The 15,974-nt window shown below is 45.2% G+C and overlaps 1 protein-coding gene across 4 annotated transcripts in view; it reads left to right on the top strand.

The window, feature by feature from the left end:
* The first annotated feature begins 675 nt into the window (after positions 1 to 675).
* Positions 676 to 15,974, top strand: part of GAS8 (growth arrest specific 8) — a 29,213-nt gene continuing 13,914 nt past the window's right edge. Inside the window, exons 1-3 of one of the 4 annotated variants that reach the window (XM_064273608.1) lie at positions 676 to 1,228; positions 1,488 to 3,362; positions 6,788 to 6,874. In XM_064273608.1, coding sequence (XP_064129678.1) covers positions 6,860 to 6,874 — 15 coding nt within the window. In that variant the 5' untranslated portion in view covers positions 676 to 1,228; positions 1,488 to 3,362; positions 6,788 to 6,859. Of the gene's footprint in view, positions 3,363 to 4,307; positions 5,062 to 6,787; positions 6,875 to 15,974 lie in introns of those variants that run through there. The other 3 variants (XM_064273609.1, XM_064273607.1, XM_064273606.1) reach the window with 3 other exon arrangements.

Genomic DNA, 15,974 nt, shown 5'->3' with positions numbered 1-15,974 from the left:
GGGGGAACGCGGCGGCGGAGGAGCCCGCGGGGCGGGGCACAGCTGCTCCCGGGGCTCCGGCCCTCCCGGCCCATCCCCAGCCCTCCGGGACAGGTGCGGCCCCGCCCCGACCCGCGTGCGCCCCCTGCCGGCCCCCGGACCCTTGCACCACCGCCCTCCTCCGCGGACCCCGCCTCTGCCGCGGACGCCCCACCCCCGCGGACCCCCGCACACCGGCGGACCTGGTCCCCCACGGATCCCTACTTCCCCACGGACCCCCTCTTCCCCACGAATCCCGCTTCCTGTCCGATCCCTACTTCTCGGCGAATCATGCCCCTTCGCGGACACCATTCCCCTGGAGACTTCCCTCTCCTGCAGAACCCCCCCGCCATGATGCTCCTCTGCGAAATCCACCCCCCCCGCGAAGACTCCCCCTCTCCGCGGACCCAGCCAATTCTGCGGATCCTCCCTCCCCTGCTGACTCGCCGCGCTCTCACCCGGCCCCGATGGCTGTCACTCTGGTGCACTGGTTCAGCAGAGACGCCTGCTTCCTTTTCTTGTTCGCCCCCAAGTTAAGGCTCTGGGGGAGCTAAAAGGGGAGGCCAAAGCAACCGTAAGACCCTCGGGCCAGTGGCCTGTGGAGCAGAAAGACCGTGAACTAGTGCTCAGGTACCAGCAGGTTGTGAGAAATACCTTAAGAAAGACTGGGAGAGGGGCTACAAGAGGTGGGTTTTGGGGTGGGGGCGGTGTGGGTATGCCGGGGTAAGAGGTTGGGGATAGGGAGGACTCCCTGAGGCAGGAAGGGAGAGGGTGGGCAAGCGGAGGGGGCTAAATGTAGTACTCCCTCCAAGGCCGCAGAGATCCCGCTCCAGCCCCTGCTAACCAAAAGGTCGGCAGTTCAAATCCAACGGCCGTTCCTTGGAAACCCTATGGGGTAGTTCTACTCTGTCCCGTAGGGTCGCTATGAGTCGGAATCGACTCAACGGCAACGGTTCAGGTTTTTAGCAGGCAGGCTCTGTTAGTTCCCTCAGTGATTCTAGGAAGGGCGTACTTTCCATTAAGCCAGTTTTCCAGGAGCAGAAGCTGTACTTGCTGAGGCAGCACAGCCAGACGCTCCAAAATCAAGCTGGATTCTGAGCCCAGAACACATGCTCTGCACTTCTACAACAACAAACTAAACCCAAGAAGAACATCGAGGAGGAAGAGCTTGTCTCCAGCCGGAAATGGAAAAGGCTCACAGAGGAGGGAGGTGAGTGTTTGTCTTGCCTCCACAGGCAGACTTCAACAGTCCCAGATTGCTGGAAATTCACCCCAGGAGGGGCCAAACCTGCTGTGATGGATGTCTTCAGCCAAGAATGTGGGACACTGAAGGTCCTTGATCCCTAGCCTTAGGGTCTCAACATCAATGAGGCAGTAGATAGCTTCCATTTTTTAGTTCACACACACACAAACAAAACTAAAATGAAACTGCTGCTTGCAACCCTCTAAAATGACCTCATTACCCACAGGAACACCTGCAGTTTGATGCTTCGTGAGGCTGAGAACCTGGATTCACAAAAAGACAGCGCTGAACTACAGGATGGGCAATGGGGAAAGAAGCAAGGCAAGGGCTGCTCTGGGAAGTAGGGACAGTGTGGGAGCACAGGCCACTCCCAGTCAGTTGGGATGGCAGATGGTATTTTCCCAAAATGGCTACAGCAGTATTTCTGGTCTTCCAGAACCTTCCACCCCCTCAAGACTCCCCCATCTATATTCCTTCTGCTTGAACTTGGACGGGCTTGTGACTGCTCCAATCAACAGAATGTGGCAGAAGTGATATTATCAGGTAATTTCCAAGGCTGGGTAATAAAAAGGATTCATTTTCTACTGGCTCTCTCTTAGAGCGCTCACTGCAGAACCCAGCCACCATGTTGTGAGGAAGCCCCAGCGCACACGTGGAGACCTCCTGTGTGTGTTCTGGCTTCAGCCTAGCTAAAGTCGCAGCAACAGCCAGAAAGTTGATTCCAGACCCTGCCTTTGAACCGCCTCTATGGGTGATGAGCAGAGCCAAGGTAAGCCGTTCCCACTGAGTCCTGACCAAACTGCAAATTCACAAGCGATCCATTGTACTAAGTCATTACATTTTGGGGCAACTTGTGCAGTCCTAGTAACTGTAACTATTACTTAATAAGTACTCCCACCTGAGAGGTGAATAAACTGATACAGAGGGGTCTTGCCAGAGGCCCCTCCAGATGGTAAGTGGCAGACAATCTGACTCTGGAGGCCAGCATTTATTTTTAATTTTTCATCGAGAACATTTTCAAACACACACTCAGGCCGTTTGACCAAGTGGGTCAAACTTTTTGGGCGAAATGGCCAGTCAGTTTGTGGATTAATGTTTGCTCTGGGGTTTTTGCAGGAAATGCAGATGCCATTTATCTGGGTTTCTGAGCTACACAGCTTGATACTGAACAAAATATTTTAAGCCATACAATATGAGGAAAGAGCTCTTTTCTAAAAATCTGAACTCGAATCCAATATGAAAAACTGAGGTCCCTGTTGGGAGCCAGGAGCATGGCAGCTGGGCACCCACACGATTCATCTCTGCAATCCATACTTATATGAAGAGAGAACATACTGCTCAGTCGGTTTCTGACAGATGAAAACCCTGTCTTGGCTATCCTGAGCTAACCCTCCTCTTCTTGCCCTTCTGTGGAAGGAATTTTTGTTAATGCATTTATTTAATTCAGTACTCACAGCTAGACTTCTAAGGCCAATCAACGTGATGTACCTAGCATATTGGATCTTAGACAAAGTGTTAAACAATAATAATTGTCCCACTGTGCTACCCAGCTGCACTGTCTCGCCTGCCAGACTCCCTCTGGGAGGCCCCTGCCTCTGAAGGAGGAGGCCCATCTTGCCAGTGGAGTCCAGCATGGGGCTGGTGACTGGTCAGACATCACAAAGTCTTAGGGATAGGCTATAAATAAATCATGGCTCCGTCCTTCCAACTGGATGCTCCTCTCCAAGAACAATAAGGGTCTGGTGGGCAAACAGGAAGCCCCTCAAGCTTATCACAGTGGCCTCAGAAGCTAGGCTGCTGCAGGGTTCCTGAGGACTGAGCAGACCCAGCTACGGAGGCATCATTCCTCTCTGAGCTGGATGGGAAGACCTGAGCCCACCTGAGTCCTCTGTCATTACCCACATTCTGCCCTCTACACAACTCTCCAGGGGTAGAAGATTCCAGAATCTTCTCTATAGGAAAACAAGACCCATCGCAAAACCTCTATTCAAGAAGTTGCTAAAGTTGAGAGCAGAGAAAAAAGGACAAATGATGTGTAAAGATGGGCGCTTGCTTATGACAAATCCTCAGTCTTCCAGGTGACTTGGATCCTCATGTCTAGGTAATAGCATGGTGGGGCGGGGAGGGGGGGGCGGGGAATTGGAAATTCACTTTGGAAATCATAAAATGACTAGCGTTTGTTTTACTGAGCTCTCTCTTTTCAGCAGTGCCTATCTGGAAGCCTCTGAGGGATTTCTTCTCCATGAGAACAGAGAGGCCACAGCTGAGGTCTCCAGCACAGCAGTGCATTTCTGTTAAGGGTGGACATGCTGTCACTTAGCAATAGGGGCAGGTGTCAAGTAGACTGTTGATTTCAAAGCTTTGGAGCTAAGCTGAACATTTTTCCTTTATCTATGTTGTTAGGTACTGTTGAGTCTGTTCCGACTCATAACGACCTCATATACAACAGAATGAAACACTGCCTGGGCTTTCACCACCCTCACAATTGTTACGGTTGAGCCCATTGTTGCAGCCACTGTGTCAGTCCATCTTGTTGAGTGTCTTCCTCTTTATCACTGATGCTCTGCTTTATCAAGCATGGTGTCCTTCCCCAGGGACTGGTTCCTCCTGATAACATGTCCAAAGTATGTGAGACATAGTCTCACCATCCTTGCTTCTAAGGAGCTTTCTGGTTGTAGTTCTTCCAGGACAGATTTGTTTGTCCTTTTGACAGTTCATGGTATGTTCAATATGCTTTGCAGACACCACAATTCAAAGGCATCAATTCTTCTTCAGTCTTCCTCAGCTTTCGAATGCATATGAGGTGATTGAAAACACCGTGGCTTATATATATATGTATATATATACCACCCACTGCCGTCGAGTCGATTCCGACTCATAGCAACCCTATAGGACAGAGTAGAACTGCCCCCATAGAGTTTCCAAGGAGCGCCTGGCGGATTTGAACTGCCAAGCTCTTGATTAACAGCTGTAGCACTTAACCACTACGCCATCAGGGTTTCCTATATATATATATATTTCCCACCGCCCCCCCCCCCCAGGATTTGTGGAAATCCAACTATCTTCAACCTTCACCTGGGTAGTAAGTGGGAGGACCCTTCAAAGGTGGCCAGAGTGGGGTGAGTCCCAGGGGGCAGAGTCTCAAACCCAAATTTCAATTTGATTTGGACAATGATCCAGAACCTTGTCCGTGTAGGCTCATTCGTTCACTCACTCACTCCTTCATCCAACACATCTTTATTAAGAGCCTGGAGCACAGAGCGAAGGCAACAGAGCCCCCTCCCGTCATGGAGCTTAAATTACAGTAGAGAAGAGCTTAAGTTACAGTAGAGGAGACAGGCAGTAAACAGAAGACGTAAATTATATTTCCTGTTAGGTAACAAGCTGTTTCCTTAGTTTTCAGATTTTAGTTGGTAGCCCAGGAAGGGGACAACTAAGCAGAGACCTCCCGGGCCTGGGTCAGGATCCCCAACCCGCTGCAGACCGGAGTCGGGGGCCTGGAATTCCTCATCCCAGTTCGGCGACAACACGCGTTTAGGGCTGTTGGGGAGATCAGGCGATCGGTGACGCGGGGCTGTGGCCCGGCCTGCCCCGGCTTCCGCGACTTGGAACTCCCTCCCCGCGGGCGTTGCTAGGGACGCTCTCCCGTCGTTGCCAGGCCCGCCGCCTCAGGCGAAATCTCGCGAGGATCCCTGAGACTTGGCGCGGGAGCGCCGAGCGTTGCTGGGAGACAGGCGCAGCTTCACCGGCCCTGAGAGTTAGTGTGGGGGCCGCGGCGAGGCCGGTCCGGCAGAGCCATGGTGAGGAGGGCCGGGGTGCGGACCGGGGGCCTGGGCGCACTGGGACCCCAAGCCGGGATCTGAGCTCTGGGGCGCTGGAACTGCGCTCGCTGGGATCCCGGACCGGGGGTGTGAGCTCGGGGGTCTTAGACCTTGCGCCCAACCTAGAGCCATGAGCTGTCCAGGATGCTGTGCTCACAGGGCTGCTCAGCCCTGGAGCCCGAGGGCCCGGTGTGCAAAGTACCCGTACGAGAGACCCTGAGCCTGAGAGGATTTCCTGCCTGGAGTGAAGGGCTTGGGGCCTAGAGTCTCATCTCACGGGGGCCCCCCCAGGGGGCCACCCAGGGACCCCAGGAAGGACAGGCTGGTCAGCAGTATCCTAGGACCGCCGGTCCCGGGAGGGAGAGCCAGGGGCTCACCAAGGGGTAGACTCAAATGGGGTCGACTTCTTGGAATAGATCTTTCAGAGAGAGGGTTAGAAAGAGCAGTAAAAGGGGTGGTGGTGGGAAGGTGGAGCCTGGGGCTTCCATGGTTGGATCGTTGGAGAGTAGATTGTGAAGAGACCATCAGCAAAATACTTCCGCTTATTATCATTGGTCGGCAGTTCGAATCCGCCAGGCGCTCCTTGGAAACTCTACGGGGCAGTTCTACTCTATCCTATAGGGTCGCTGTGAGTCGGAATCGACTCGACGGCCCTGGGTTTTTTGGTTTATTAACATTAGCTTGTGGAACTACGGGCGATTTTTTTTTTTTTTTTTTTTTTGCTTCTCTGTGTTTCTAAAATTTCCGCTTGACATTTTTTTTGCAATTCTAAGAAAGTTACATAGATACCCACACATGGAAGCATGGGCTTCAGGGATTTGGGAGTACCAAAGGGCTAAGGATAAAGATTTGTAAAGTCAGATATGGAGAATGAGTAGGGTCAGAGGTTCTCTCTCACCATGAGCAGTTGGGTCTGGTGACCTGTTTACACAGCAGTTCAGAAGCTCTCTTGACCTGGGTTCTTTGAAGGAGTTTTGTATTTGGAAGAAAGGAAGCCTCAAATTGATGTCATTCTGTGATCCTTGCTGCAGAAGCCCTGCTTCCTAAACCCATGAATTGGTTTTTTGGAGGTTTTTCCATGGTGGTCACCAAGCTTGTAACAAATGTGGTAGTGTTTGACTGTGCTTTTGGGGGTCTTCCATTTTGACTCCAAGTAAATTTTGCAACCAAAGATAAATTTTGTCCAAAGGCAAAGAGGTCTTTGTCTTATGCCAAGGAGTGGGTGAGTTCAGGATGGGTTGCCCCTCCTTTCAGCTGGAAAAAATATCCCGTGAAAAGGAAGTCCTCCCCTAGTGCTTCTCCGAAGGACCCAGTGGGGTGTGTGGCATTAAGGATGGAACTTCAGGGCCCTCCTGTTGGGACAGAGATTCCATTGAGGTGCTTCTTTCTCCCAGAAAGGCCCCCGGTAGGGTCTTGGAGCTGGCCAACAAGTGGGAGCCCTTAGATGGTTTATTTACTCCTTCGTCCCTTGTTTAACCACAAAACCAAAACCACACCTACTGTCTCTGAGTCTCTTCCCACTCATAGCGACTCTATAGGACAGAGTAAAACTGCCCCATAGGGTTTCCACGGCTATAATTTTTACAGAAGCAAATTTCCACATCTTTCTCCCTTGGAGCAGCTGGTGGATTCCAACCACCGACCTTTCAGGTAGCAGCTGAGCGTTTAACCACTGTGTCACCACAGCTCCTTTCTTTAACTACAGGCGCCTAAAAAGAAAGGAAAGAAAGGCAAAGCCAAAGGCACTCCGATTGTCGACGGGCTCGCTCCGGAAGACATGAACAAGGAGCAGGTGAGAGGGCCAGCCCAGCCACCTCAGCCCAGGCCAGCCAACCCCTACTTGACCGCTGTCCCCGCCTGCAGCTGCCTCCACCTTCCCCTCTGTTCATTCTGTCCTCCTGGCCATCTTCTTTCCATCCTGCCCTCCCCGCATCCACCCTCACCCCCTTGTACTTTTCTCCATACCAGATCATGCTCCTTGTTTCCATCCTTCCAGTCAGCTCCAAATTTCTCAAATACAACAGAGCCACAGAAGAGAACATTTTTATAGGGTGGTGGGTTTTGGAAGGAGTAGTATTTCTGATCTAACAGCTATTTCTATTTTTAATTCTCTATCTCCTTCAGGCCTATTCTTTGATGCACCTGGCTTTTACAGAGCTGTTACTACAGCATAGATACACACAACATCCTCCTTTGTCTTGTTCACTGTTAAACACTATAGCAAATAAAAAAGAAAAAATTGTCTTGTTCACTGTTAAACACTATAGCAAATAGGATGTCTTTAAAAGAACAGATTTACTGAAAATCACATCACCTCCATCTGATTAATTAGGTCATCATTGTTTTGACAAGTTCCAAAGACAAGGAGCCGACTGGCTGCCTTTGCTGTTGCTTGTGCGTACATTTTGGGGGGGAGAGGATCTGTCTTCTAAACTACAGTTTTTTTGTAGGAATTATTTTACATCACTTGTCCATTCTGTTGGTGTTGGGAACTTGATAATTGCATTATTACAGGTTCCTGATAACCACACAAGTGGCAAAACCTTGAAAGCCAAGGAGATGCCACCTGGTATCTGCCTCGGTCTAGCAGGGCCAGGGGCATCTGACGCAGGAACCGAGAGAGGCTGTATTGGCTTGATGGTAATGTTAGTAAGCTGCTTTCTTTTTATAGTTTTAAGACAAAACATGAATACACAGGAGACTGAGAGAGGCCTCGTTGTTAAGGGGGCAGGGCTGTGGAGGCCTTGGAGTTATGATGAAGAATGGCTTTATTTTAGGTGACATTTAAGCAGGGGGTGGTGGGTCAGGCCTGTGTTCTGGGAAGGCCATCTGGGTGCTGGGTGAAGAATGGACTGAAAATGTCTCATTACCCAGTGGCAAATGGCTTCCTGTCCTGTTTACTCTCTAGACTTTAGACAGGGCAGGGCAGCTCCCCTGGCAGAGCTGCACCTTGTACTCTTGGAAGCCCCAGAAGCCCCCAGGATCCAGGCAGCAATCTGGGGGTGACCTGGGGCTAGAGCCCCACTGTGGGGCAACTGCTGCTTGCTCACTAGACAGCCACTCTGTGGCATGGACTCTAGGGCCTCTGACCTCTGATTTTTTCAAGAGAAGAATCTGGATATTTATGAGAAATTGAAATACTGAGCGATGGCAAAACCTAATGCCATGTAAGCCAATCAGAACAGGTGGGAACCTGGTATAGACTGAGTGGCCCCGGAGGTACACGGCAGGAAGACACCTGCCATTTTACCAGGAGGCAGTGCCGGATGCCACGCCTCCCCAGTTCCCTTACCTCTGCCAGTTGCTCCTCCTTGATTGGTGGTTTTCTCTTTTCTTTTGAAGTGAAAAATATGGTTTCTTCCTGAGGAATGGAGTGATTGAGAGAGAAAAACCTTTAGCATCAGTAGCTTGAGGCTGCACTCAGAAGATAGCTAATCGGAAGGGAATGGAATCGTCAGAAAGCAGGAGCCTCTGTACTTTTTTTTTTTGCCATTTAAAAAAAATAATAATTTTTATTGTGCTTTAAGTGAAAGTTTACAAATCAAGTCAGTCTCTCACATATAAACTTATATACACCTTACTACATACTCCCATTTACTCTCCCCCTAATGAGTCAGCCCACTCCCTCCTTCCAGTCTCTCCTTTTGTGACTGTTTTGCCAGTTTCTAGCCCCCTGTACCCTCCCATCTCCCTTCCAGACAGGAGATGCCAACACAGTCTCAAGGGTCCACCTGATACAAGTAGTTCACTCTTCATCAGCATCTCTCTCCAACCTGTTGTCCAGTTCATTCCATGTCTGATGAGTTGTCTTCAGGAATGGTTCCTATCCTGGGCCAACAGAAGGTTTGGGGACCATGACCGCCGGGATTCTTCTAGTCTCAGTCAGACCATTAAGTCTGGTCTTTTTATGAGAATTTGGGGTCTGCATCCCACTGTTCTCCTGCTCCCTCAGGGGTTCTCTGTTGTGCTCCCTGTCAGGGCAGTTATCGGTTGTGGCCTAGCACCATCTAGTTCTTCTGGTCTCAGGATGATGTAAGTCTCTAGTTCATGTGGCCCTTTCTATCTCTTGGGCTCATAATCGCCTTGTGTCCTTGGTGTTCTTCATTCTCCTTTGATCCAGGTAGGTTGAGACCCATTGATGCATCTTAGATGGCCGCTTGTTAGCATTTAAGACCCCAGATGCCACACTTCAAAGTGGGATGCAGAATGTTTTCTTAATAGAATTTATTTTGCCGATTGACTTAGATGTCCCCTGAAGCCATAGTTCCCAAACCCTCGCCCTTGCTCCGCTGACCTTGGAAACATTCAGTTTATCCAGGAAACCTCTTTGCTTTTGGTCCAGTCCAGTTGAGCTGACCTTCCCTGTATTGAGTATTGTCCTTCCCTTCACCTAAAGTAGTTACTATCTACTATCTAATCAGCAAATAACCCTCTCCCACCCTCCCTCCCTCCCCACCTCGTAACCACAAAAGAATGTGTTCTTCTCAGTTTAAACTATTTCTCAAGATCTTATAATAGTGATCTTATACAATATTTGTCCTTTTGCCTCTGACTAATTTCACTCAGCATAATGCCTTCCAGGTTCCTCCATGTTATGAAATGTTTCACAGATTCATCACTGTTCTTTATCGATGCGTGGTATTCCATTGTGTGAATATACCATAATTTATTTATCCATTATCTGTTGATGGACACCTTGGTTGCTTCCAGCTTTTTGCTATTGTAAACAGTGCTGCAGTAAACATGGGTGTGCATATATCTGTTTGTGTAAAGGCTCTTATTTCTCTAGGATATATTCTGAGGAGTGGGATTTCTGGGTTGTATGGTAGTTCTATTTCTAACTTTTTAAGGAAACGCCAGATAGATTTCCCAAGTGGTTGTACCATTTTACATTCCTACCAGCAGTGTATAAGAGTTCCAATCTCTCTAAAGCCTCTCCAACATTTATTATTTTGTGTTTTTTGGATTAATGCCAGCCTTGTTGGAGTGAAATGGAATCTCATTGTAGTTTTAATTTGCATTTCTCTAATGGCTCATGATCGAGACCATTTTCTCATGTATCTGTTAGCTGCCTGAATATCTTCTTTAGTGAAGTGCGTGTTCATATCCTTTGTCCAATTTTTAATTGGGTTGTTTGTGTTTTTGTGGTTGAATTTTAACAGAATCATATAGATTTTAGAGATCAGGCGCTGGTCAGAGATGTCATAGCTGAAAATTTTTTCCCAATCTGTAGGCGGTCTTTTTACTGTTTTGATGAAGTCTTAGATGAGCATAGGTGTTTGATTTTTAGGAGCTCCCAGTTATCTGGTTTCTCTTCGTCATTTTTAGTAATGTTTTGTATTCTGTTTATGCCTTGTATTAGGGCTTCTAACATTGCCCCTATTTTTTCTTCCATGATCTTTATCGTTTTTGTCTTTATGTTTAGGTCTTTGATCCACTTGGAGTTAGTTTTTGTGCATGGTATGAGGTATGGGTCCTGTTTCATTTTTTTGCAAATGGATATCCAGTTACGTCAGCAGCATTTGTTAAAAAGACTATCTTTTCCCCAACTAACTGACACTGGACCTTTGTCAAATATCAGCTGCTCATATGTGGATGGATTTATATCTGGGTTCTCAATTCTGTTCCATTGGTCTAGGTGCCTGTTGTTGTACCAGTACCAGGCTGTTTTCACTACTGTGGCTGTATAATAGGTTCTAAAATCAGGTAGAGTGAGGCCTCACACTTTCTTCTTCTTTTTCAGTAAGGCTTTACTTATCCGGGGTTTCTTTCCCTTCCATATGAAGTTGGTGATTTGTTTCTCCATCACATTAAAAAATGTCATTGGAATTTGGATCGGAAATGCATTGTATATATAGATGGCTTTTGGTAGAATAGACATTTTTACTATGTTAAGTCTTCCTATCCATGAGCAAGGTATGTTTTTCCACTTATGTAGGTCTCCATTAGTTTCTTGCAGTAGTACTTTGTAGTTTTCTTTATATAGGTCTTTTACATCTTTGGTAAGATTTATTCCTAAGTATTTTATCTTCTTGGGGGCTACTGTGAATAGTATTGATTTGGTGATTTCCTCTTCGATGTTCTTTTTGTTGATGTAGAGGAATCCAAGGGATTTTTGTATGTTTATGTTGTAACCTGAAACTCTGCCGGACTTTTCTATTAGTTTCAGTAGTTTTCTGGAGGATTCCTCAGGGTTTTCTGTGTATAAGATCATGTCATCTGCAAATACAGATAATTTTACTTCTTCCTTGCCAATCCAGATGCCCTTTATTTCTTTGTCTAGCCTAATTGCTCTGGCTAGGACCTCTAGCACAATGTTGAATAAGAGCGGTGATAAAGGGCATCCTTGTCTGGTTCCCATTCTCAAGGGAAATGCTTTCAGGCTCTCTCCATTTAGAATGATGTTGGCTGTTGGCTTTGTATATATACCGCTACCCGCTGCCGTATAGATGCCTTTTAGTACGTTGAGGAATTTTCCTTCAATTCCTATTTTGGTGAGAGTTTTTATCATAAATGGGTGTTGGACTTTGTCAAATGCCTTTTCTGCATCAATTGATAAGATCATATGGTTTTTGTCTTTTGTTTTATTTATATGGTGGATTACATTAATGGTTTTTCTAATATTAAACCAGCCTTGCATACCTGGTATAAATCCCACTTGGTCGTGGTGGATTAGTTTTTTGATATGTTGTTGAATTCTATTGGCTAGAATTTTGTCGAGGATTTTTGCGTCTATGTTCATGAGGGATATAGGTCTGTAATTTTCTTTTTTTGTGGTGTCTTTTCCTGGTTTTGGTATCAGGGATATGCTGGCTTCGTAGAATGAGTTAGGTAGTATTCCATCATTTTCTATGCTTTGAAATACCTTTAGTAGTAGTGTTAACTCTTCTCTGAAAGTTTGGTAGAACTCTGCAGTGAAGCCGTCCGGGCCAGGGCTTTTTTTCTTGGGAGTTTTTTGATTACCTTTTCAATCTCTTTTTTTTGTTATGGGTCTGTTTAGTTGTTCTACTTCTGATTGTGTTCATTTAGGTAGGTAGTGTTTTTCCAGGAATTCATCCATTTCTTCTAGGTTTGCAAATTTGTTAGAGTACAATTTTTCGTAATAAGCTGATATGATTCTTTTAATTTCAGTTGGGTCTGTTGTGATATGGCCCATCTCATTTCTTATTGGGGTTATTGGTTTCCTTTCCTGTATTTCTTTAGTCAGCCTGGCCAATGGTTTATCAATTTTGTTAATTTTTTCAAAGAACCAGCTTTTGGCTTTGTTAATTCTTTCAATTGTTTTTCTGTTCTCTAATTCATTTAGTTCAGCTCTAATTTTTATTATTTGTTTTCTTCTGGTGCCTGATGGATTCTTTTGTTGCTCACTTTCTATTTGTTCAAGTTGTAGGGACAGTTCTCTGATTTTGGCTCTTTCTTCTTTTTGTATGTGTGCATTTATCGATATAAACTGACCTCTGAGCACTGCTTTTGCTGTGTCCCAGAGGTTTTGATAGGAAGTGTTTTCATTCTCGTTGCGTTCTATGAATTTCTTTATTACCTCCTTAATGTCTTCTATAACCCAGTCTTTTTTCAGGAGGGTATTATTCAGTTTCCAAGTATGTGATTTCTTTTCCCTGATTTTTCTGTTATTGATTTCTACTTTTATGGCCTTGTTGTCTGAGAAGATGCTTTGTAATATTTTGATGTTTTGGGTTCTGCAAAGGTTTATTTTATGACCTAATATGTCATCTATTCTAGAGAATGTTCCATGCGCACTAGAAAAAAAAGTATACTTTGCAGCTGTTGGGTGGAGTGTTCTGTATAAGTCTGTGAGGTCAAGTTGGTTGATTGTAGCAATTAGGCCTTCCGTGTCTCTATTGAGCTTCTTACTGGAAGTCCTGTCCTTCTCCGAAAGTGGTGTGTTGAAGTCTCCTACTATAATTGTGGAGGTGTCTATCTCACTTTTCAGTTCTGTTAAAGTTTGTTTTATGTATCTTGCAGCCCTGTCATTGGGTGCATAAATATTTAATATGGTTATATCTTCCTGGTCAATTGTGCCTTTAATCATTATGTAGTGTCCTTCTTTATCCTTTGTGGTGGATTTAACTTTAAAGTCTATTTTGTCAGAAATTAATATTGCCACTTCTGCCCTTTTTTGATTGTTGTTTGCTTGATATATTTTTTTCCATCCTTTGAGTTTTAGTTTGTTTGTGTCTCTAAGTCTAAGGTGTGTCTCTCGTAGGCAGCATATAGACGGATCCTGTTTCTTTATCCAGTCTGAGACTCTCTTGTCTCTTTATTGGTGCATTTAGTCCATTTACATTCAGTGTAATTATAGATAAGTATGAGTTTAGTGCTGTCATTTTGTGTGTGTTGTTGACAGTTTCATTTTTCCACTTGTTTGTGCTGAGACTTTTTTGTCTGTAAATTGTGTGTTCCTCATTTTCATGGTAGTTGAATTTATGTTTGCTGAGTCGTTATGTTTTTCTTGGTTTTTATTTTGAATTATGGAATTTTTAGACCTCTTTGTGGTTACCTTAATATTTACCCCTATTTTTCTAAGTAAAAACCTAACTTGCATTGTCCTGTATCGCCCTGTTTTCCTCTCCATATGGAAGATCTATGCCTCCTGTATTTAGTCCCTCTTTTTGATTATTGTGATCTTTTACATAATGACTGCAATGATTCCCTGTTTTGAGCATATTTTTCTTTTTAAAATTAATCTTAATTTGTTTTTGTGATTTCCCTATTTGAGTTGATATCAGGATGTTCTGTTCTGTGACCTTGTGGGTTGTGTTGGTGTCTGCTATTATTGATTTTCTGACCAATTTCCTGTAGTAATTCTTGTAGCTTTGGTTTGGTTTTTGCAAATTCTCTAAGCTTGTGTTTATCTGTGAATGTTTTAATTTCACCTTCATAATTGAGAGAGAGTTTTGCTAGATATATGATCCTTGGCTGGCAGTTTTTCTCCTTCAGTGCTCTATGTATGTCATCCCATTGCCTTCTTGTCTGCATGGTTTCTGCTGAGTAGTCTGAATTTATTGATTCTCCTTTGTAGGAGACTTTTCTTTTATCCTTGGCTGCTTTTAAAATTTTCTCTTTATCTTTGGTTTTGGCAAGTTTGATGATAATATGCCTTGGTGATTTTGTTTTTGGATCAATCTTATATGGGGTTCAATGAGCATCTTGGATAGATATCCGTTCGTCTTTCATGATGCCAGGGAAGTTTTTTGCCAAGAGATCTTCAACTATTCTCTCTGTATTTTCTGTTATCCCTCCCTGTTCTGGAACTCCAATCACACTCAAGTTATTCTTCTTGATAGAATCCCACATGATTCTTAGGGTTTCTTCATTTTTTAAAATTCTTTTATCTGATTTTTCTTCAACTATATTGGTGTTAATTGCCTTATCCTCCAACTCCCCCACTTTGTATTCCAATTGCTCGATTCTGCTTCTCTGACTTCCTTTTGAGTTGTCTAATTCTGTAATTTTACTGTTAATCTTTTGGATTTCTGAATGCTGTCTCTCTGTGGATTCTTGCAGCTTATTAATTTTTCTGCTATGTTCTTAAATAATTTTTTTGATTTCTTCAACCACTTTATCAGTGTGTTCCTGGGCTTTTTCTGTAGATTGCCTTATTTCATTTCAGAGGTCATCCCTGATATCTTGAAGTGTTCTGTATATTGGTTTTTTATATTCTGCATCTGGCAATTCCAGGATTGTATCTTCATTTGGGAAAGATTTTGATTCTTTAATTTGGGGAATTGTAGAAGCAATCATGGTCTGCTTCTTTATGTGGTTTGATATAGACTGCTGTCTCCGAGCCATCTATAAGATATTGTAATGATTTATTTTTTATTTGCTCACTGAGCCTTATCTTGTTTTGTTTTCTTTCAATATACGCAGATTGGCTAGTAGATTGTGCTGTCTTGATTGTTGTAGCATTTGAATCACTTTTGTCCTATTACCAGCTGGTTTGGGCTGTTACCAGATATATAAGCCTAAGAGTCCATTCACTATTCTTGAATAGAATCAGCTTAAGAGTTCTGATTTTGGGTCACCAAGTGTGTGGTGTAGACTGTCACCTATTAACTTAGAGGAGTAGTGGTGATAGTTGTGTGCACCAGATTCTAGTAGCAGCAGGGGGTCGCACTCCAGGGGGCAGGATGCTGACAGCCTTCCCCCATGTGCCAGTGAGGTAGGCGTGTCTCTATTCCTAAAGCACTTTGGTGGGGGGGCTCTGCAGCTGTACCTTAGGCACCCAATTCATGTACCCCTAAGGATTGGTAGGTGTCAGTATCCTCAAACCCCTTTGGCAGGTGGCTAGGTGGTTTGGGTGGAGCTTCAGCCTTCAGTTCCCCCTTGTGGATCAGTGAGGGCTCTGTTTATTGGTAGAGCTATCAGACCTGGAAAACTTGTCTTTCCAGTGATCACTAAAACAATTACAGTCAGATCTTTATCAGAATTGCCCTCGCAATATAATAGCCACCTTGTTCCCTGTAGGGATGAAAGCCAAAGACTGTGCATCTCATATGCTTGGCTGGAGCTGGTTCTGTATTTTTATTCCAATTTAGGGAAGTCAGGGAAGGATTCTTCATAGCAGGGTTTTTAGTAGCTGCTTCTCTCAGGCCAGGAGAATGGGTTAGGAAAAGAAAAGAAAAAAAAAAAAAGCAGAGTACTTCACTCCCTGGCCCAGGAAATTCCAATGTTAAGGAAGCCTCCTCCTGGGGCAGGGAGGGGAGGGATCAGATAGATAGGAGAGAGTGGCAACTAGCAATATAGACAAAGTTACTTATCTTGCTTGGTGATGACTGTTTTATCTGAGATTCCCGAGGGGTGTGTAGGCTGTGTGCGCTGGCTGGGCTGAGATTGCCCTGAGATTGCCCCTGAGGGTCAGGCCCGAGTTCCTC

This window comes from Loxodonta africana, chromosome 21 (genome assembly GCF_030014295.1).
Source record: "Loxodonta africana isolate mLoxAfr1 chromosome 21, mLoxAfr1.hap2, whole genome shotgun sequence".
NCBI lineage: Eukaryota > Metazoa > Chordata > Mammalia > Proboscidea > Elephantidae > Loxodonta > Loxodonta africana.
Note: the sequence above shows the minus strand (reverse complement) of the source record. Positions and strands in the feature narration are given on the sequence as shown.